The following is a 24,199-nucleotide window of genomic DNA, read 5'->3' as shown; positions in this document are numbered from 1 at the left end:
CACCCCTTTCACCATTTGTCTTTGACTTTTTTCACTAGCCTTGACTTGTGTTAAGACTACATTTTCAGGCAAATAAATTTACATATTTTCATAATTTGGATATTATAATCTTTATTCTCCATTAATGATTCAACAGTTTGTGACAATAGTATTAGACAGGTGACAGCAGAATTCCAGAATGAAAGCTCCAATTTTTATTCAGGACTGGAGATCTGCCTAGTGTCCACTGGGACAAGGAATTTGGCAAATGCATAATGTACAAGAGCTATAAGAAAATTAATAGACTCTCTTGCTCTGACTTAATTCTTCTCCTTAATGGGTTGTTGATTCACCTGATGGCTGTTGTCTTCATTAGGGCCTTTTGGTGTTTGTTCAACTAGGAAAATTGACACTATCATTGGATATTTATCAACAGTAAATGGAGGAGAGAGGAAGCAGTCTAACTGCAAGTAGAAATACTTCTAAATTCTGTATACTTAGTTACTCCCAATCCTTGGCACACATCTGCAAAATTTAATAATTTACTTTTTAAGAAAATTTCTTTTAAATACATCTGAGCACAGCCTATTCTAAAGGACAAACCTTCACAACAGAATCTGTGACATTTAGTACTGATTTACTTCTCAACACAAGTTGACATAAAAGTGTAAAAGGAGTAATCTGGAATTCTTTTCTATCCATACAATGAACTAGGGTAATAAATAGAAAAAGATTAGCAGATACAGGCACAGCAATCAGAGTGGGAAGATTTCTTAAAAATAAAAAAATACGAGGAACAGCCCATATCTCCTAGTGATCTGCACTTAATCTGTGAGTCAATTCCAGAGTTGACAGAAGCCAGTGATTTATGCCTTTGCAAGCTGAGGGTAACCAGGCTAGCTGAGCAGATATAAACATTTATTAACAGTGAGTGAGCAAAGTGTGCTCTCTCTCTTTCTCTCTCTCTCTCACACACATGCAGATATCAAGGAGTTGTGGATGATTCCTGCTTTCAAAATACAAATTTTGGCTACCACCAAAGATGGGAGTGAACAAACAAACAAAATGAAGCAGCTGCTTGACCAATATTTACCTCCATGGCATACTGATCCATCTGGAAATTCTGCTTCATTGGGTACTATTAAAAGATGAAGAAAACAGAAAAAAACAAAAACCAAAAAATCTGCTCATAGCTCTGTCCAAATCATTTGTTCCTGGGTTCTCCTCCGAGTACTTTCCTGACCTTTGCAGCTCTTCTCTCTAAGGGTGAGTTACAGAAAGCAGGTAGCTGTAGCAGCTCCAGGCTGACCCTTTAAAATCCTACATTTAGTGTTTTTCTTTGAACTTGAAATTAAGGACATTTTCAGATTGCAGGATGTGCTTTTGAGGAGTTGGGAAGAGATGACTTTGATGGATTTGTCCAGATGTTTCAAGAATGACTAAGGACAATTAAGCACTAAGTACTCAGGGCCTTCACAGACATGCAATGTTCCCCTACCACAGATATAAAACTTGGAGGATAAGGCCTTCCTCATAGTGCTGGCACCTACAGATGATTCATGAAATGTCACCATTACTACTGCAGCTGCTGCTACTACTACTTATAATTATGGTTATTATTATTTATTATCCAGTATCCATACTACTCAATGGAGATGGACATGAGAAGCCTACCCAAGGTGAAACATTGATTCTTGATTCTATATGTCTTAAATGGAAGGGGCCAAAACACTCATTTCCCTTAAACCTTGATGACAAAACCAAGACCGTCTGCAATGAGTTGGAGCACCAGAAGTTGCCCTGAGATTAATCATTCCCCCATTTCAGGAAGGAAGAACATGCCTTCCACTATTAAATGTGGCAAAACACCCACAGCCATCTGATAGAGAGCAGTGCTGTCAGGGGATGACAGCTGTGGCAGCAACAGCAATTCTAGCAACTGCAAATAATGGACTAAGAGAGTATACTCCGTATCTTTAGAATAGACACAACTGACACAAATAATTCTTGATTAGTTTAGAAATTGTATATAAAAGTAATTTAAAAAAAGGATGCAATATTCTATAAAAGAAGGAAATACCATCGTAACTAATAATGAAGGCAGGTGTTTCACTGTCAAGTGGGTTCAGGCTCCTTGCCTTGCTGAGTCCACAATGGACCTGCTGTGGAGACTGCTAATGAGGCTGGTGCTGTGGCTAGCTTTCTGACTTGCAGTACTAGACTTATTGGCATTCAGACCCCCACCTATTTGGTTGTGAACAGAGGCCTGCTTAGGGATTCATGGGAAATAAAAAAATTATGATGGTAATTAGAAGCACGGTAAGAATGTGGTGCCCCTTTTCTTCCAAGTGGGCAGGTTCTCTGGAAAAACACTGGAAGCTGAGTCAGGCAAGGCCATGACCTTGTAAAGAGAATGGAGGAGAAACACAGACAGCTGTCTAGGAAGAACATATTAATTCTGTAACCTCTTACAGTCCTCTTCAGCTTACCAATACAAATAAAAAAGTGCAACAAACATAAGGTCGGGTTCTACATTAAAAGCCGATACTGCTAGACATCTACTTCCTATTAATTACTAAAGAGCCAACAGATGGTAATGGCCTTCTACCAGCCCAGGGCAGATTTAAACTGGTGACCTATAATTGCAGTTCTCCAGATCACATAACTCCTTAAGTTAATTACTCCATTTGGTCTTCTATCCTTCTTCCCTACTTGAGATAAACAAGGACAGGCTCAGATGAAATGAATTAAATAGTACCAAAGAAATTGAAAAAAAAATCTCAAGAAGATAAGGAGAAATATGTACTATGAATGCCAGTGACTCATTTTTATATTTCCTATTTGACCTGCCATCCTCAAACATTATTTTCAACATCAACTGGACACTTTACATACTCACTACTCTCTATTACCTTATTTTATGAATGGCAGCACTTAAAAAATCACTTGTTGTTAATCAAGAAAACTACTATTAATATTATAATTACATAAATGTCATTTCAACTTAATTCCAGTGGAAACTATTTCTTATTTTGATTGCCAAAGTTACACCTACGTGCAATACTTGTGTCCAACCTAATCAATTTACTGCATTTGATTTTGATATTACTTTAATGACATATAAGGATGACATAATTTGTGAGTTCTGTATTTTTTCTATCGTTGTCTCCCCCCATTGTAGCTATCAGCTCAATCCTTTGCCTTTTACATATTTTCCTCCATATTCACTTCCCTGTAGAGTTTATTTGTTCTCAAAGTTTTCAATGAAGAGGACACATACTTATTAGTCCTTTATATATGCCAGGCACTGTTCTAAGGGTTTTACACATACTTATTAGTCCTTTATATATGCCAGGCACTGTTCTAAGGGTTTTACATGTATCTTCTTATTTAATTATCACAACGTGAGATGGATACTATTACTATCCCTGTTACAGGTGAGGATGCCAAGGAACCAAGAGGTTAAATAACTTGCCCAAAACCACATGGCTAATAAACTGTGAAACCAAGATTTGAACCCAGTTAAGCCCATTTTCTTAACAGTTGTGCTATATCCAGTCCCATTCACAATATTTTTAGCTGCCTGCATGTCATCGCTGAATATAAAATTTATTTTCTTTCCCCACAAACTAGATCTTGATATTTTTTCAGCTTTTCATTCGTTCAATTAGCACAATGTATCATGTACCAATACTGGAGATTCAAGAATGGGAGAAACAGTTCCTGAGCTTAAGAAGCTAACACACTAAACAGGGAAACAGAAACATAACCACAAAGCAATGTTGTAAACACTCTCATAGATGTATATTTACGGCATAACAGAATGTTGAAATGGAACTAGGTTAGTGTTGGATTTGGTTAAGGTGCCAAGAAAATAGGTAGCGACTGCTCCACATTCCAAAGAGAGGTGATGGACCAACTATAAGGACTTAGCAAAAGAGGCGGTAAAATGGCTTAGCCACTTACTCAAATTGAAAGCACACAAGCCTGAAGCTGAAGTATGTAGGCAGCTAGAAAGCAGAGACATGATTCCTTTAGAGAGGGGTGTTGGTGAACTGTGGGTCACACCCATGCCCTCGTCAGGGGAGGAGGGTACCTTCCCCTTGCCTCAAGCCTGGTGCTCAGGACTTCAAGAACACCCCTTGGAAGGGATGCTCTAAAGGCTTAGACTAGTGCCTGGGGCTGCCCGGCAAGTAACAAGAGGGCTGCACTTCAAAGTAATTAACTTCTCTTCTCCCAATGATGATTCAAGGTGAATGTTTACCATAGACTAGAATTGGGCCCATGCACACAAGAGGCAGTCTGGTTTGTCTAAGATCCTGCCCCCAAGGTCTTCCTGGAGGGGCAAGGAGCCCTTAGCAGAAAGAGGCTGAGGTCATGAGTCAGAGGCCCAGTGGCTAGGAGTGGAAGTAGACATGACCTGAGAGATGCATTGGGGAGCTACAGGTGAGAAATTCCCAGTTCTGGTGAAAAGTAGGGGCATTTCCAAAGAGCTTTTTGGTAGAACCAAGAGAGAGCCAGCTTTGATCACTTGCCAGACCAAGGGATCAATAATTCCAGCTTACAGTGTCTGCCTCTTGATTCTTCTCCTGCCTCCTGACCCAGCCCTGGATGGTTCAGAGGCTAAAACTCATGGCGGTTAGCGAGGAGAGAGAAGGAGCTGACCTCTATCTCTATCCCTACTCAGCAGACCTAAGCTGGAGGAGAGGAGAAGATATGGGCGAAGCTTGGAGTTTGCATTATTACGGTGAACTATGTGGTATTCATTATGGAATGGAGACTGGTGACTAAAGTGATTGATTGCTTTTTTGGTCTAACAGTAGTTTGGGGACCTGCCTTAGGTTTGTGCAAAAAGGATACAGATTAAAAAAGCTGTCTGAGTGAATGTGAATGGTCACTAGCGAGGAAGAAAAATGTTTTTTTGTAGCCAGTCTCCAACCTCAAGTCCTGCTTATTCAACCTCATGGTTACAGCAGCACAGAGAGGAGCCAGATGTTAACTATGCAAAACTTCACCCAGACAATGACATTTGAACTGGGCCCTGAAGGATGCTGGGGAATGACTAGGCATAGCAAAAAGAAAGGTAGAAAAGCATGTCTAAGGGGGTGGGAGTGTGAAATTCTGTGTTGTGTTTGTGAGGCTGGCACACAGGGAAGCAGGAGATGAGGATGAAAAGTTAGGCTGGGCCGAGATTGGAAATCGCCTTGAATTACATGCTAGGGAGTTTGACTTGTCTCCTCTAGGCCTACACAGGAAGCCATCAAAGGTCTTGAGTATGGAGGATGCATGATGTAATTTCTTTTAAGGAATGACCATGTCATTTTTTGTCACTGGCGTCCCTTTGTATGATCCTTGGCTCCAACATCCTTGTCACAGGAAGTCTGCTACCATGAGACTGTTGATTTCTCTTTCTTTAGTGTCCCCCTGTTCTCACTCTATTTCACCTTCCCTATAGGTTACTGCAAATGCCTCCTACCTCCATATGGAAAATATTTTAATACTCCTTTCTCCTTAAGTTCACTTTAGGTCAGCAGTGGTGGACCAGTAACTATGATTGTGAAAATAATATCAGCTGTTGTAGTGTGGAAGAAAAGGAAGCAACCAGTGCCTGGCCTGAACTTACTAAATTCTGATGTATCAAAATCTGTCACCCAGAGAAAGGAATACATAGTACAAATGGAATAAAGCTGGAGCGAGATCAAGAAACACGAGAAAAACAAGAAGCTTTCAGCCTATAGCCAGAGAATGATGGTGAAGAAAATAGGCAAATAAATTAACAAATAGATGATGGGAAGAAACACGGGACCAATAGGGAGCATGTCAGTTTATATTTACTACTTGTAAGAGCAAAGTTATGTGGAGCTGAGAGCAAGAGTTCTGAAGTCGGATTCCTGTATTTGAACCCTGGCTCTGCCACTGGAAAAGGGGCATTCTGGACAAGTTACTCAACACGTCCATGTCCACTTTCCACATCTGTAAAATGGGGCTAATAGAGCACATTTTTATAGGTTTATAAAGATCAACTATATGAGATTATACATATATAATCTCACACACACATCTGGAAGAGCAAGTCCCTAGAATAATAAGTGAACGATAAAAAGTAGCTGTTCAGACTTCCCAGGTGGCACAGTGGTTAAGAATCTGCCTGCCAATGCAGGGGACACGGGTTCGATCCCTGGTCTGGGAAGATCCCACATGCTGCGGAGCAACTGAGCTCCTGTGCCATAACTACTGAGCCTGCTCTCTAGAGCCCGCGAGCCTCAACTACTGAAGCCCGCATGCCTAGAGCCCGTGCTTCGCAACAAGAGAAGCCACTGCAATGAGAAGCCCGCGCACCGCAACGAAGAGTAGCCCCCGCTCGCCGCAAATAGAGAAAGCCCGCGTGCAGCAATGAAGACCAAAGCAGCCAAATAAATAAATAAGTAAATGAGGAAATGGTTCACGTTTAGAGCAATTAAAAAAAAAAGTAGCTATTATTATTTAACCAAAGGATATCCTATCTGTGCTTGGACAATTTTCCTTGAATAAACTCTACTTTGTAATGATGCACACTTTCTTGATTGCTGTTAGACTCGATCTTCGATTTAGTTAAGATGTAAACATCTTGGAGAGTTTTAATGAATATAGAAAAGATAACGTATAGGTTGAACAAACAAACACCCTCAAAACTAAAAAGTCCAAAATAAAGCAATGTTCAAAACATGTCCTATGACCAATAGGAACATCGAGATATGCCTTCTAATTGGTTGTATTCGGTTTTCATCTCAGAGGCCACCCAGTAAAGGAACAATATTTGGTGGAGAAATTGCATACAATTTAAATGAACAATTTTTATTTCTAGAACTCCAAATCACTTGGCAAAAGCAATTTTTCATGCTTAAATGTTTGAGCCAAAAAGCAAAAGGTTGGTCATGCAAATGAGTTAAAATGACAAACTCTTAGATTTTATCATTGCACTTATTTGAAATTTTAAAAAGAAATATCAGCGGGACTTCCCTGGTGGCCCAGTGGTTAAGAATCCACCTTCCAATGCAGGGGACGCGGGTTCGATCCCTGGTCGGGGAACTAAGATCCCACATGCCGTGGGGCAACTAAGCCTGCACGCCACAACTACTGAGCCTGCACGCTCTAGAGCCCGTGTACCACAACTACTGAGCCCACACGCCACAACTAGAGAGAAACCTGCACTTTGCAATGAAGAGCCCTCCTGCCACAACGAAAGATCCTGTATGGGGCAACTAAGACCCGATGCAGCCAAATAAATAAATTAATTAAAAGAAAAAAAGAAACATCAGAGAAAAGTTTCTACTTGATAGCCAAAGACCCTGGTATAAATCATTACTACAATGACTTTTTTCTTAGTAGGCCTAGGTAACTAGGCATGTCTCAAACATGTGATTAGTAAGCTTATGAGTAAGATGAGAGACCACAAAGCAAAAGTATACTCCACACAAAGTTGTAATTTAAGTAACCATTACTATGAAGCAAAACCACACTTCATGCATTTTTATCATGGGTGGTACCAAAGTACAGTGCATTAAGGCACCAAAAAGCTAATTAGATTAGTATAATGATGACTTACAAAACAAGGCATAAAAAGTACATTTATATAGTAATGGGAACTGAGACCAAATAATCACTGATGATTATCACGGGAAAAGGATGTGAATCCCAGGCCCCGAGGTCTCCATGTGTTTCCTGGGTTTCTTCTTGCCAATGTTGAACAGTGACAACAGAAATCCTTCTCTTAATCAAGTAGTAGTGGGATATGACATGGGATGTCCTTACAAAGGTTCTTTTCCATACCCATATGAAAGGCAACCATGGACTCTCTTTAAAGGAACCAAATTTTTAGAGTCTTTGTCAAAACAAATTTCCATAAGGTTTCCTGGGTGTTTTCTCATGCTGAGCAAAGATGATGCCTGTTCCTAATGCTAGTCAACTGGTGTAATTTCATCAGCTTAAAACAAAACGTCTACAGTTTGATTTGTTAAGCAACAAGATATTGTGTCAGGGGAGTTTCCTAAAAAGGTGAAGGTTTTCTAAATAATTTGGAACCATTTTGAACCATGTTTCTAGAATTCAAATAAATTATTAAAAGGAGATGAGCATCTTAGATCTTTATATTCTGCTTGGGACTCCTCCTGTGACCTCACCTCCATGGAGCACAAGATTTTTTTTGTACCAGTGAGTCACATTTTAAAAAATTCTCCAATCTGCATCTGTACTTTATTTGTATATACTGGAAACTTGAGAGAGTCCAGTTGAGGGTCTAATGGTATTTTTAAATATTGCCTAGGCACAATTTCTTACTCTACACACTCTCTGGACAGACAAGTTCATGATTTCAATTATCATTCAAAAGGTTGATAATTGCCAATTTTGGATCTTCCTCTGAGTTTCTGATCCATACATCTAACCTCCCACCAGATGCTGCTTCTTGCCTGCCCCCTGCAGGATTATCAAAATCAACATGTCCAAGGTGAATTCAGCTCCTGTAATCCCGTTCCTCTTCCTGTTTCCTGTTTCAACAAATGGCATCGTTGTTGAAACAACGATGCCCAAACCTTGTCCTTGACACCTCCCACTCCATCATCATCTCAGTCAGTCCCCAATCTTCTCCATTTCCTCCTAAAAATCTCTGAATCCATCCATATTTTCCCATCATCTCTCCCCTACTTCTGGTCAATGTGATCACCCATAGGACTACTGTTTGCAGCCTTCTATTTCGTTTTCCTGTATGCACTCTTTCCCTTCCATTCTGTCCTCCAGCCTTGAAGGGATATTTCAAAACTCAGATCTAATTATCTGACTCTTATTCAGAGTACTTCAGCGACTCCCTATCAACTTCAGGATAAAGTTCAAACTCTACAGCAGCTTTCAAGAGCTTTAAGGTTTCACCACTGGCCATATCTTCAGACTTTATCACAAGTCTCAACTCAAAATCTGTTAGACAACTATTTGGAACATTGTCCAAGGCCTCTGCTTTGTGCTATCACCTTCCAGCCTTTATGTATGTGATTTATGATTCTAGAAACACTATTCCTCCCTCCTGGCCAATTTGAAATTACCCTTCATTCTCCGCTTGTATCCCTATTATCTTGGATAGTCTTCTTAATCCCTCAAGTCTGGATTTGGTACTGTATGTTGTATTTCCACAGCACTCTAAACTTTCCCAGCAAATCAACAATGATGCTACTTTGCACATGCATGTTGACATGTCTAACTCCCCCACTAAACTGACAGCCAATGAAGGGAAGAGACATATCTGCCTTTTTGTGTTTATATTCTCTAGGTTCAGTCCAGTACATGGCACCATGGATTCTCAAAAATACTTGTTAAAGGGATAAATAAATGAATGATTTTCCATGCTTACAAGGGAGGGTAAAGTAATATTACCTGTTCTTTTAATAGTGGCTTTAGTAAAACTGTTATCTTTGTACAATTTGGTTTACTGAGCTTTAGGTTTTAGAGGAGAGGAGAAGGAACAAAAGATAGATCAAACCTTCACTGTAGCTCCTGGGAAGAAAAGCCAGTTGCCCGTGTCTATTGGATCCAGATTATCTTCTAAAACAACTTGTCTGTGAGCTGAGTTGATGACCAAGACGTTATCTAAAGCCCAGCAGGCTTCATATACTTCACCTACTCGGAGATTTTCCTGCTTCCACTGAAACTGGACGGTCTCCCCTTTGGCGTCTTCAGGAAGGTAGAGGATATGGACTATTGTGCTGACATTGGAAGGGGCTCTGGAGAGACGAGAACTGGTGTCACAATAAAGTTCAACAGTGTCCACTTTACTTTTCTTAGAGATCCTTTTTGTTTCTTAATTAAGACTGTGGTTTTCTTATCTTAAAAATATTGTACACATTACAGATTAAATACTAACAATCACATACCCCTTAAGTCTTTTAATACATGCTGATTATTAAGATGTTCGTATTGAGTGATGAAAGTTTAAATATTAAGTGTCTTAATGAGCTTTACGTTTAACACAAGGCAGGCAGTAAGCATATTCAGGCAAGCCAGTAAAGGGATAAAGAGAAAATGGTACACAACTGCCATGGCTCCTGTAAAAAATCAAAGTGTATCCAGCACAGTTTTTTGTGAATGGTAGACACTCAATCTAAAACCATATACTTGGGACTTCCCTGGTGGTCCACTGGTTAAGACTCTGTGCCTCCATTGCAGGGGGCACACGTTCGATCCCTGGTCGGTGAACTAAGATCCCGCATGCCGTGAGGCCAAAATAAATAAATAAAATAAATAAAAGCTCTTTAAAAAAAATAATAAATAAAACCATATATTTTTTATGATACTGAGAAGAAGAAAAGGAGAAAAACTATAAAATTATCTTAATTTTAATTCTTATTTTGAAATTTTGCATCTATTAGAGATCATTGTATGCTATATGTTTCATAATCAGTCTTTATGTAATAGTTATTTTATTTATAGTAACCAGATACATTTTTGTTTTGAAAATGTCAGATTTGCCATGAGAATTAAATGCTCTCATTTTGAATTCTTTAGAATTCCATGCAGACCAGTCTTTAAAAACATGATATAATTTAACATGATTTTTATATTACATCTGTTACATCTAGGTCCTTTTGCTATATATATATTTTTTTTTTTTTTAATTTTTTTTTTTTGCGGTACGTGGTCCTCTCACTGTTGTGGCCTCTCCCGTTGCGGAGCACAGGCTCCGGATGCGCAGGCTCAGCGGCCATGGCTCACGGGCCCAGCCACTCCGCGGCATGTGGGATCTTCCCAGACCGGGGCACGAACCCGTGTCCCCTGCATCGGCAGACGGACTCTCAACCACTGCGCCACCAGGGAAGCCCTGCTATATAATATTTTTATCAGACATTTTATTCTACTAAAGTAGAAACCTGCTACAGTAAAAATGATGGCTTTAGCCAAGATTAAAAGTAGTACTAAAATACAAACTAGTAGTACCCAGGGCTTACGATAAATCAGTTTTGAAAGGACTAGAGAAAAGCCATAATTTTCACTCACCAATGAAGCACATAGAAATCCGCAGAATTGTCTGTGCAGGTTATGAATGGTGTACCTTACCTTTGGGGGTAATCAATTCCCCTTTCCTTTAAAATATTTAATGATGACTATGTTTTTAACTTCAAAAAGAATTTAATGAAGAAGCTACATTTTAGTTTTAGGAAGTGATTGAAAATATGTCCACTCTGATCACTAATAGTAAATTTGCATTAAATGAGTATGATAGTTTGGTGCCTGGACTAAAATTGAAAGTCTCATTTAGTGAAAAACAAATGGAATCAACTGACTGTGATCTTTATATCTTGTAATTAAATGTGTACACTCACTATTTGCCATATCAAAAGCGTGTAGCTGTTTTTCAGCAAGAAACAGCACTACAATGTATCTAAACTATGGTGTATAACTATTAGAGAAAAAATGGAGGCATGAGTAAAACTTCCAATACTTATGCTGCTTTGCTTAAAGCCATTTATATAAATCAGTATTTAATATGAATGCATTTTCATAGTAACTACTAGAAATTAGAAGGAAGAGCAAAATGCTCTGTTATAAAATTGGCAAGTGGCACAGCATGTCAGAGCTTGGCTTGTACCAGGTATCTATAAATAATATCTTATCCTGCCACAGAGGGAGACAATCTATTAAAATCCATGAGTTAGAAGCATTTTTCTCCGTTTTTGGTTAGACTAGAGCTTGAACGTGTGAGACTTTTATTTTTATTTGAAATACTACTAGAAACTTTGGACAGATTGGTTTAATATTAAAGACTAAGAACCTAATATTTATTCTTCTCTCCCAAATAAATCACAATTCTTTCAATATGGAAAAATGGTAAGGAAAATAGCATGAGAAAAAAGAAAACTGTCACAGAACTGATGGAAAATGTTCTACGTGAGTCATGCTAATTTAAGAACTAAACTGATCAGAATAACCACTTAATAAAATTTCAAGGTATTTTTTCCTTTAAATACCTCACCATACCTGAAATTAAGCACCCATTTTGAATTTTATTTTATGATTTAAACTACACAGAAATAGTTACCATAGTTTGAGTTTTGCTAAACTTAATCAAATATTTTCAGCCTGAATGAACTTCTCCCTCTTTAAGCATCAACCTAATTTTCTTTTTTCGAAGGGATTTTTTTAAAATAAAGAAGATGTAATAAATGATTACAAGTCGCATCACAATTATGATAATAGAATTTTAGAACTGGCCTTAGGGAAGTTAGAAGGAAAATGACAGAACTAGAGATTGGATCCAAAAGGCTATTAACTCATTATCATCACAGACTGGAAGGAATTTAGGTGGTAATCTGATATATTCCTAGGCCTATAAACCAGGCCACAGCCAGGTCACCTAAAGAGATGGGTGGTGATGTTATTTTGGGGAGAATTCCATCAGAAAGGTTACTACCTCAAATGTACTTTTACCAAAAATAAATAGTTTGTTATAGCTACTACTGACAGTGGTAAGTATTGAATGGAAAATGACACTTTTAACAATACCTTGTTCAAATAGAGCAGGTAATAATATGTGCATCAATGTAATTCAACATAATTAACAACCAGAGTACTTTTAACCATGAGGAATAAAGCCAGTGGTAGAATGAAGGTAAACAGGGAAGCAGAAATCCACCTATGTCAAAATTTATGAAGATACTTTAAATGATAACAAACCTAATTTTCTCAAGCTGAATCCAGTCCACAGTATTATTCTTGGCATATGACACAATGATGCAAGGGTCTGAATAACTAAAGCGACATGAACCTGAACCTGTAAATAGCAATAACAATAAATTTCAAAGTTAATACAGTGTAATTACATATTATCCTTCCTGATAAATACGCTAGATAATTTTCTAACCCCGTAGATAGTTATCTGATCATTTCCCCATTCTTCTAACTATGCTAAAATTTCTTGTAATCTGTTCTGATAAACATTATTTGATAAATAATTTTGAGTTGAAAAAAGGTAAAAAAGGTGAATTTCAGGTCTCTTTAGAAATACATGAACTTCTAAATTAAATTTCAATACAAGCGTTCAGTTCTATGCCAAGAAATATCTAAATATTATAGAATGATTAATATGGATCTTACAAGTCAATATCAATAATGATTTCATTTAATGGCATGTGAGTCATTCAGCTGTATGAAGAATAAAAATAGCATTCTTCTTCTGTGTGTGTGTTATTTAAATGATGAGGCAGTATGTGAGAAACTAAAATACTGTAAAGTAAATTCAAGTACTAAATGAATGAGAGCTATTAGAGATATGATTGATATTATTCTACTACAGCCCAACATTAAAGATTTAAAAGAGAGACGTTATGTCCCATTGTGGATATCCGGTCATTGTTTTTCACTATTATTTTCAATACTGGAGATATGATTATCAAAGAAAGTTTTAAAACTCTGATAAGAATTTGTTTTTACATGTTCATTGAATACATACAAGAAAGCACAATTTGACTGTAATATCAAAGATCTTCATAGATTCCGAAACCAGCCATGAAACATAAGCCAGGAGTTTATTGTAACTCAATAGCAGGGTTTTTTATACTATATTAAAAACAAATGAACCAAAATAAAAAGAAATAGCGCAATTTATTTTTAACTCTCATCCATCTGCTAGAGGAGTCCTGGTTTCAGCAAATGGCATCTGTTGGTTTTTACATTTGTAGTACTCAGGAGTTCCAAGCTTTAATCAAACTCATTTATTTTATTTCAGTGATGTTTAGTACAACACCAGTTAGTGTGCAATTGTCAAAGCTGGCAGTGTGCTAAAAAGGCCAAACAGCAGTTTTCCTAGATTTATTTGCACAGCTAAGATGTAGATGAAAACGCATGAGAGAAGGCTACTGAAAGGAAAGTTCCACAGCAACCCTGAGCTCAAACAGAAACCTACTTTATGCCATTTTGATCATTGCTAAGTTCCACCTTTCTTAAGCAGCTGCTTAAAATAAATATTGAACTGTGGTGCCGGAAATGGAAACAGCCAGGATTATGTGAGACAAACTTCAACACCAAGAAATATGAGGTCTGACAGACAATCTGTCTTTTCAAAAGACAGTTCAAACTAGCCTAAAGAATGTAAACGGTATTTATGTGCTTCCTTCGTGTTTTATACACCGTAAGTACTTAAAAGCAAATGTATAAGGTGAATCCCAAAAAAGGAAAGGATAGAACAAATGATAACCAAAAAATGTTCCTTACAGAAGCAATTCAATGGAAATTATTTACAAATTGAAAAAAGAGAAGGAAAGCTGATAAACATGAAAATAAAAATGTGTCTAAATATGACCCTGATGACCAATATGACCCCTTTCCTGTCTATTTTCTTATGTTACCATCTCAGTGTTGCGAGAATAAGTTTACTATGCACCCATAAAACAAAAAAGGTACCTGGCCGGTGACTCACTTTTCCTTAGTCATTAAACTCTTTTGTACCTCAACTATTAATATCTTCTGAACTCATCTCCGCCTCACTATTGTCAATGGACTCTCAGTAGCTCTTGCCAAAACTTTTTAATAATGATTAGCTGGTCTCCCTGTCTTCAGCCTTACATGTCCTCACCCAGCCCCACTCTTGCCAGTGCTCTTCCTACAAGTGAACTGAATTGTTACCTCCCTGCTTATAATCCTTCAACAATTTTTCAGTCCCTTCAGGAGAAAGCAGTACTTCTACCCCAGTGAGATAAAGGTGCACAGTTTCTAGAGATCAAATGTGTACCCTGGAAAACAGAACTAGCCCAGGGTTCCCATGTGAAAAGATAGCTCAAAAGCCACAGGGACTCCCAACAGAGGAGTGGACAATTAGAAGACCAGGACTGAAGTGTGTGGTACGAATGGACAGCCAGAGGAGAGGTACTGCCCATGCCAAGGGAACTTCCCCTCCTGAAAGAAGCACCACCCAAGAGAACCAGTCGGCTTTGGAAAGCTGCCTCCCTCTGGGAGCACTCCCCATCAAACTACCATCCCAAATGGTACCAAGCCAGTGAATAAATGATTCTCCATGCCCACTCCTAATACAGCTGTTCCACACAGACTGGGTGAATTTCTTCTTCACATAAGCCCTTCTGAATTGCAGCCCCACTGTCACATAGACTTCTGTCAACAGAATAAGATTTCCCCTTGCCCAGGTTGACAACGGTTGCTTGACTCTGTCTGTGATAAAGGGGGGAAAGAGTTAATTTACGTCCACGTGCCCAGATGCCTAACGCCACCCCCAACTCCCTGCCCCCAGATCCGGTGGTGCAGAGCTATCACATACCTCAAAGCACCTCTGATGCAGTGACGAGACAATAATGAGCAGGTGCCACCTACAACAGGTACTTCTTTCTTTCCCCTCTTAAATCGAAGATGTTTAATTGCCAAAGCTGATATTTAACACCAGAAAGGAAAGACAAACCCAAGTGAAAAACGCAAAATATCCTCTCACTTGCAGATCCATTTTCTCTCTTTCAGATCACTTCCAATGTAATTGTAATCCTTCACTCTAAAGTAGTAATTTTGCAAGGATTTAAACAATTGCTGAAGGAGGGAAGATACTTTAGAACCATGGTTATAAAAGTATGGCCTGAGAACCATGATGAACTTAAACAGGTCTAAAAATTCAAACTCTTTCTTTGGTTCTTACCGACAAATGAGGAAATTCCATATATTTCATTTTTACCCACATCAAGGATACAAGTAGCCTACAAAGTGATTAAGGGTTCCTAAAGTTTGATACTCATAGATAAAACTGATGAACTTCTAGAACTTACTGAGGACCCCCATCTAACAGTCTAGGATATCTGGCTCCAGTGTAGAGCTACAAACACCAGGATTACTGCAATATCCCCAGTTTGGGGGAGGACAGGATATTTTGTGTTAAAGGTACCTCATGAATGTTGTTTCCAGTTGGTCTTGGTTGTCAATTCTTGACTTTAAATTGACAAATAAATTGATAAATGATAAAGATAAACCTACATGAATTTACTGTAACCGTCATTTACATTATTATTGATTACTTAGTCAACCCCACAGCACATAATGATGGATACTTTTTTCAGCAGCATTTCTGGCCTATTATTGTCTTACAGTTTGTCCTATGGCTTAAGACATATATGCACTGCAATATAACTACAAGCCATCTCTACTCTTCTGTGAAAGGAGATATCTACATAATGCCTTGAAACTATCTTGCAACAAAACTACCTTTCATTGATGATGTCCTGAATCTGTGCTATTGAATTTGTGCCTATGAATTTATGCTATTTTAATAACTTGCTCTGCATTATCAAATTATGTATAAAAATACTGGGTTATTTTTTAAATTTTTGGAATTTTAACATACAATCATATGTCTAAGTTCCTTTTTATTAGGTTAACAATGCACCATGTATAGTTAAGAAAAACAGAGACCCAGACAGTAATGCCGTCATCTTTTCAACCACTGCACCAGTGTTTTCTGCCTTCCTCCTGTTATACTGGATGAAGTGTTTCTGTTCTTACCAATGGTGAACCTTCTCATGTGGTCTAGATCCCATCTTCTCTTGTTCTTTAAGATTTCCCCTCTTTCTCTTGTATCACCAATTTCTGCCAATGAGTTTCCTGGATCATTCCTACTGTCATACAAACATCATAGAAACATACGAAGCATCTCCCATCTTAAAAAAGTTTTTTTTGATGTCACACCCCTAACTTCTGTTCCTTCCAATCCTATTTTTGTTTCCCTTTATAGCAAGACTTCTCAGAAGGGCTGTCCAGTGATTGCCTCCACTTTGTCACATCCTCCGATTCCCTTTCCCTTCCACCCCGAAACTGCTCTTGGTTAGGTGTCTGGGGAGTCCGTGTTGCCAAATCAACAGATCATTTCCCCATATTCAGGTTACTTGACTTCTCAGCAGGATTTGTCACAGTGCATCCCTCCTTTTTTCTTGGATACTTTCTTCTACCACCTTCTTGATTTTTCTCCTGCTTCACTGACTGCCGCCTCAGTCTCTTTTGTTGCCCTTTTCCTTCTTGATCTCAAATTGTTTTGGTAGCTTTCTCTTCTCTTATCTACATTGCCTCCTTTTACTTTGAAGCTTTAAATAATAGCTATAACAGATAATACCCAGAATTATATTTTCCATGAGATCCACACTTACAGATCCAACGGCTACTCACCATCTCTAATGGACAACTCAGACTCTTTAAGTCAAAATTAGAATTATTGGTTTTCCACCCCCCAAATATCTAGGATACCCTTTTCATTTCAAATGACACCACCCCAGATGCTCAAACAAAGCACTAGGTGTCATCTTCGGTTCCTCCTTTTGCTTCACTGCCCACTTCCAACCCATCAGCCTGGGAGTTCTGACTCCAAAATATTGTTCAGCTTCTATTCCTCTCTACTGCTACCACCTTAGTCAAGTCAGGGTCATGTCTTGGTGGTTTTCTTACTCCCTTTTTTATCCTCCTATAATCCATTCTCCACACAGCAGTAAGAGGTCTTTCAAAAACAGAGGAATCTTTTAAATTGTTTTAGTGATGATGTCATTCATTCTTGGCTTAACATCCTCTCAAGGCTTCTCAGCCCACTAGGAATAAAAGGTTGAGCTCCCTCCGTGACGTAGAGCTTCCCTTGTACCACTCTTCTCGTTTACTGTGTTCCAGACACTGTGGACTTTCTTTCTCCTCCCTGAACACTCCATCTCAGGGCTTCCATGCCCCTTCTCTCTGCCTACAACTACACTGATTATGTCAATTTCCTCATACTCTATTCTCTCCTCATTCCATTCATATCTTTCCCCACAGACCACCCCTTGGCTGGGTCCATCTTCTCTCTTGGGGTTCTGTGCAAACATCACCTCCTCAAAGAAGCCTTCCCTGCGCATTCAATGTAAACACCTCCATCCCCCAGGGTCCAATCATCCTCCATCTTATCACTCCATTTTAAGTTATTCATAGTACTTACCACTGTCTAAATTTACCTGTTTATTTACTTGTTCACTTGATCATTGTTCATCTTCTGTTAGAATGCAAGCTCCACTGAAGGAGGAACGTGTCTGTCTTGTTTACTACTTGTGTCCTTGGTACCCAGAATAGTGCGTGGTGCACAACAGAAGCTCAATAAACTCTGGCTGGATCATAAATAAGTTTGCTGTAATTTCTCCATTTCTTTGTTTTTACTGTATTATATTTATACTAGAAAGGGGAACTATAACCGTAGATCGATGGGACTTAAGGACTTTCGATTTGCCTGAGTTGGGTCAAAGTGAAAAGGCATCTGAGAGCCGTGCTGTAGAATATCTGGGCTGTATGTATCCTTACCACAGATTAACTTTGGTACTGTTATATAGTCAACAGGGCAATAATTCCCCCATGTTAATTAGAAACTGCCCTTAGATGACTTAGATGGTTACATAATCCAGTCTGCTTTTAGAAAAAAAATATCAGAGACAGATTACATGAGTAATTATGGTACATTTTCATCAGCCAGATAAAGTAATGTGAGGAATAATGATAGCCAGATGAATTATTTTACTTATTAGTAAAGTCATAATGGCCCAGCATAATTAAAAATAAGCAATTTGCAAAGTCATACAAAGTACTCAAAAGCCACACAGAATACCATCCCCAAGGCACATGTTCTGACCTCTCCATCAGGAATCATTTTCTACTGCATTAAAAAAAAAAAGAAAGTTTCTCGAATGTAATGTCTTCTTTTTTTGCGGAACGCGGGCCTTTCACTGTTGTGGCCTCTCCCGTTGCGGAGCACAGGCTCCGGATGCGCAGGCTCAGTGGCCATGGCTCACGGGCCTAGCCGCTCCGCGGCGTGTGGGATCTTCCCGGACCAGGACACGAACCCGTGTCCTCTGCATCAGCAGGTGGGCTCTCAACCACTGCGCCACCAGGGAAGCCCGAATGTAATGTCTTCTTAATAGTAAGACATTATATAGTCCTTTCAAGTTGATTTATTTTGTGTCTGTTTGAATATTTAACTAGATTAACACACTGTTCTAAGGGAGAAAACCCACTTTTATGTCTAGGAAGAAACCTAATAAAATTGTAACCTTATAGAAAAATGTTACTCTAAATTGTAATGTTATAAAATCTTTGATGATAGGTACATCTTATCGTCATATAACCTTATCATCACATAGCCTTAAATAGATCTTATTTAATCTTTCTCATCTGAAGGAATTCTATATGATAATAAATTCAATGCTTGTTAGTATTACTGATAATTCTATATAATTTTTTAAACTTCAGTTTTTAGAGTAAAATTCCCTCTGATATAAGTTATCTTCCAGAGAGAAAGTATGTGTAGGGCTTAGGAGAGTGAATGGTGGGGGCAGGCTGCCAGGTTTGCAATCTGGGCTCTGACACTTTTTAGCTGTATGACCTTGGACAAGTCGCTTATCTTTCCTGTGTCGAGTTTCTACATTTGTTAAATGTGAATAATAATAGCAATCACTTCACAGAACTGTTGTGAAGATTAAGGCGTTAACGCATTAAAAGTGCCTAGAAAACAAATCTTGGTCCACGTTAAGAGATTTCAGGGGCTTCCCTGGTGGCACAGTGGTTCAGAGTCTGCCCGCCAATGCAGGGGACACGGGTTCGAGCCCTGGTCTGGGAAGATCCCACATACAGTGGAGCAACTAGGCCCGTGAGCCACAACTACTGAGCCTGCGTGTCTGGAGCTTGTGCTCTGCAATGAGAGGCCGTGATAGTGAGAGGCCCGCACACTGCAATGAGGAGTGGCCCCCAGTTGCCGCAACTAGAGAAAGCCCTCGCACAGAAACGAAGACCCAACACAGCCATAAATAAATAAATAAATAAATATTTTTTTAAAAAGGCAAAATTCCTTTAAAAAAAAAAAAGGTTTCAGGTATGATTCAGTATTTTTGTTTCATTTCATAAATTCATTTACCACAGAAAAAGGAGCAAATATTTGTTTATGGGCTAAATATTAAGTTGAATTACTGCTTAACAAAGAACTTACAGCACATTTTCCTCCCCATCGATTCTTTGGTTTGGGGCTATTTTCCAGCTCTTTAATGGAAACGCTGTAAGTTCAACCTGGAGATGAAAACTGAGACCCAAGTGAGTAATCTACCAGTTTGTTAGCATCACTGTAAATGTGTTAGAGGGGAAGAAAGTTGTCTACTTGATAAGAAAAAGAAGGCCCTTTGGGATCAGTATAATGAAATATACTTTATAAGGTCTTTACAATTGCTAGAGTGGAAATTTGATTTTGCAGTTCCTAGCATCCAAAGAAAACAGAAAATCTGATCTAAGTTTTAGTAGTATCCACAAAGAAAAAAAAATTCTAGTAACTCAAGAGAGCAATTAAGGTTTCTATGAGCAGAGAGGCACACTCTGTGCATGTCCACTTTATAGGTAAGGGCACGGCGGCAAAGAGAGGTTAAGTGATTTACTCTAGACCCAAATGGGATTCAGAATTGGGTAGACCAGAACCCATGCCTTCAACTACTTCACTATACTCCTTCTGGTGCATAAAGCACACTTTAAAAAAACCCGACAAACAGTGCTTCATTTTTACATGGTCAGAACATGTTGGGACAGGCTTTTGTGCTTCTGCTTCTACTCAGGCTCCTGACTTGAGCCAGATGGTCCTTTTTTGGTAAAACCTAAAGGACTGAACCACCTGTAGCCTCAATATCAGGTTTACTCTGGCATCACTTTCTCTGCAGGTTCCCTGCCCATTCCCCTCCTTTCCCTGCTCCTGTAGCCAGTCACCCAAATCTGCACACCCTCCTCCTGCAAATTTATTGAATCTACGCCTTTATTTTACCTTCACCACCACCTCCTGAGGCCATCTCTCACCCAGATCAGTGTGATAACCTCCTATCTGGGCACTCAGAACAAACACAAAAGGTATTGTAAAGAACATTTTTTTGTCATTTGCTTTAAAAATCTATAGAAAGGCATTTAAAAGAGATTTTAAAGAATAGTTGTATTCCAAAGAAGTAAATCCTAACACCTCCCAACTCAGAAAATTTTAATTATGTGGAAAGCATTAACATGATATAATATTACAATCAGGATTAAATTTAAGATAACATTATAATCCACATTTGTATCCTAAATAATGCATTCCATAATATCTTGTAAATCTGTTTCTGAAATAATCATTTTACTATAAGGGAACAATGAATATTTACAAATGTAAAACAGTGCCTAGTACTTCTTATTTAAAAATAAAGAAATAAGAAGAATGGTAAAGCTTATTTCTAAAAGGTTGCTTCCTTTCACTGTTAGAGAGACTCATCACTATGATTCTAAGAAATATTTTTTTGTAATCTCGGTTTGATCTTTGAACCACTTATTCAATTTAAAATTGCAACTAAAATTGGTATCAACTTTTACCCCCCCCCCCCCGGGTTCTATTTAAATAGTATCATCCCTAGTATAATTTAGAAAACAATAGATAAGTAACTTTCCACTTTTTTTATAGGGAGACAGGCCCAGATGATCAATCTAACAGTCAATCAATCAATCAATGAGTCAACCAATTATTAAAAATATTTCTTATTTCTGAGGTACTCAGAAGCCTAGTTATTTTCTCGTGATTCAGTCCCACTTCCCTTGACTTTGGCTGTCATTCAGGAAAAACTAGGAAATGTATACACTTTGAATAGCCTTTCCCACTTAAGAAGTAAAATATCATTTAGAACTGACATTTACATAAGCTGTGTGGTGATCCGTTAGCAGTCCACATGCCTCTTACGTTGGCCGTTCCCTCTGCTGGGCTACCTCTCCGACACAACTCAAGCCTTTGATCAATGGTTACATCCTCAGTGGCTGCCCCCTGGCTGCCTTCAACAAAATGCTTCTCCTCATTTGAGGACCCCTGATTAATTTTCTTCATTGCATTCATTATTCCCTGACATTCATTTGTTTGATATTCATCAGCATGTCAGCCCTATCAGGGCAAAGATTTTGTTTTGTGAATCCTGTCTCCCCAGTGCCTTGAGAGCTACTTCACACAGAATAGGAGCTCAGTGAATAGTTGTTGAATGAACGAACGAATGAATGCAATTTAGGAAGCACTTTAAACTCTAGGAAGAAAGTCTTTTGGAACTGCAATGATACCATTATTATTATTGCTGTTGTTACTGGCTCTTTTGTAGCATTTCTTTTCAGCAGGATAAGGAGATGGAGGTGATTTATAGCCTCTGTCCACCAGCACAGAGACTGTCACTCTTCTGGGAAAGCTAGAGGGGCAGCACATTTGTTCTCTGATGCTGAGAATTGTTAGGGTAACAACACTGCATGGTTTGGCTGATGCTGCTTTTCTGTTCCTCTACTTAATATCTTTCTCTGATGGCAAAACAGGCTACAAGTATAAATTAGCTACAATTGGATGAATAAATGTATCAGAGGCAACTACTGTGATATTTCTTGTGGGGGCCCCCCTGAACTAAAACAGACAACATCATAACCATATTTTCAGACAACATGTATTCCTGGTTAACTCATAGTTCACTCTTGTCACCCAGTTCTAGGATTTAGGACTACAGTGGGAAGACATTTAAGAGATCATGAAGATGTACACTCTCACTTTACAAACAAGTTGTCAGGTGTTCACACAGGCTCCACCACTTCCCCAAAGTTACACGACAAGGCCAGTTGGCAGAGAAAGGACGATATGGCCCGACCCTCAATCCAGTGTTCTTTTCCCTTCCCCGTGTATATCAACAACAAAAGTTGTTTATCAACAAAAATGAGTCACAGAGACATGGAAATATTCTCAATGAAAAAATACATGGCTTAAAATATCTACATTGAAAAAATTTTTTTGTTATTTTGCATTAATGACTATTATTTACAGGGAATCAGAATACTAGGTGGAGCAGTGTATGGAAATCTCCATGATTCCTAAATATGACTACTGAGATAGGCAAAAGTAATAGAATATTAAATAAAGGGAAGGTGATAGGATGTGATTGTATTTGGAAGGGAAGTTGAGGCTTTGCCATGAAAGAAGTGTGAAAATGACAGTAAGTTTATTATAAGAATGCAAACACATCTTTATCAGTATAACATCTATAAATATAATGCTCAATTCTAACATGTTAGTGTAGACAGTGGACAGGGTAGACAGAAGTGGATTTACCATGAAGCTCATGGAGCTTAAGCTTCAGGGCTCTGCACTTGGATGAGCACCTTCCAGGGCCCTGGGAGGAACTCTAGCAATGTGTTCACATGACCATGTTTTATAACATTTGCAACCAATTGAGACTGCTGCCTCCTTTCTTGACTACTGCCTTACCACGTTACCCTCATGCCAGGTGGTGTTGGAGTGGCTATGGCAGCTTTTGGGATCCATTTAAGGGGAAGTTGAGTTGGAGATATGTTATGTGTGTGTGATACAGTTACATAGTTATGCAGGTCACTTCTATTCCATAGTGCAGTCATCCTCAGCGTAGAAAGAGCTTCTAGGAACATGCCTACCACCCACTGTGATGAAGTACCTATGTCATCATGACTCAAGAACAGTAGTAATAAACTGTTCAGTAAGTGACATCAATTCAGAGTTGCTAAGATTGGTCACTGTGCAAGAGAAGTCAAAATGCCCTGCAGTCTTGTAGTTCATGCATGAAAGAAATTAAGACAGAGATTTTTACAATTTGCTAATGATCCTAAAGACGTACATGATATATCAGTAAGGAATTGTGAAGGTAAGATGTTAAATAAATGAAAAAAACACCTCTGATCCACCAAGCTAGAGGCAGAATTATTTTTCTAGTCGCTAAATAAAAATATTATAGAATTGTCATATGCAGAGGCAATTTAAGAATATGCACCCAAAAGTTGTAAGAAAAGAGTATTTCAGGTAGTTAACAAAAACGTTATGTTATACTTTTGGATTTTGTGATGCTTGTGGTATTGTCAACTTCTAAAGATTTGTAATTTGTTGTGATTTCTTTTCTCATTCTAAATAAATATTCACATTTGTACCTAATTTTGAATGTGTAATTTTGTATTCTTTTCCTTAAAGACAACCTAGCCCTCACCCAAATTGTGTAAGGTTCAAACATGGACCCACAAAACCTAGACCCACCCCTGTACGGAGCATGCCCTGAAGCGTGTTCCTGCACATTTCACCAATGTCTTAACTCACACGGGAGCACCAAGGTCTAGATTACATGGTTCACTTTCCACTTTGCTTAACATGGCACATTCCAGTGACAAATGTATTGTAATG

The 24,199-nt window shown here is 38.6% G+C and overlaps 1 protein-coding gene across 2 annotated transcripts in view; it reads right to left on the bottom strand.

The window, feature by feature from the left end:
- Nucleotides 1-24,199, bottom strand: part of RELN (reelin) — a 522,720-nt gene that overhangs the window by 215,742 nt on the left and 282,779 nt on the right. For both annotated transcript variants that reach the window (XM_065883760.1, XM_065883761.1), the window contains exons 9-10: nt 12,676-12,772; nt 9,488-9,728 (exon numbers count right to left, since the gene is read on the bottom strand). In XM_065883760.1, the coding sequence (XP_065739832.1) occupies nt 9,488-9,728; nt 12,676-12,772 (338 nt within the window). The remainder of the gene's footprint in view (nt 1-9,487; nt 9,729-12,675; nt 12,773-24,199) is intronic.

Source organism: Phocoena phocoena, chromosome 9 (genome assembly GCF_963924675.1).
Source record: "Phocoena phocoena chromosome 9, mPhoPho1.1, whole genome shotgun sequence".
Taxonomy (NCBI): Eukaryota; Metazoa; Chordata; class Mammalia; order Artiodactyla; family Phocoenidae; genus Phocoena; species Phocoena phocoena.
Note: the sequence above shows the minus strand (reverse complement) of the source record. Positions and strands in the feature narration are given on the sequence as shown.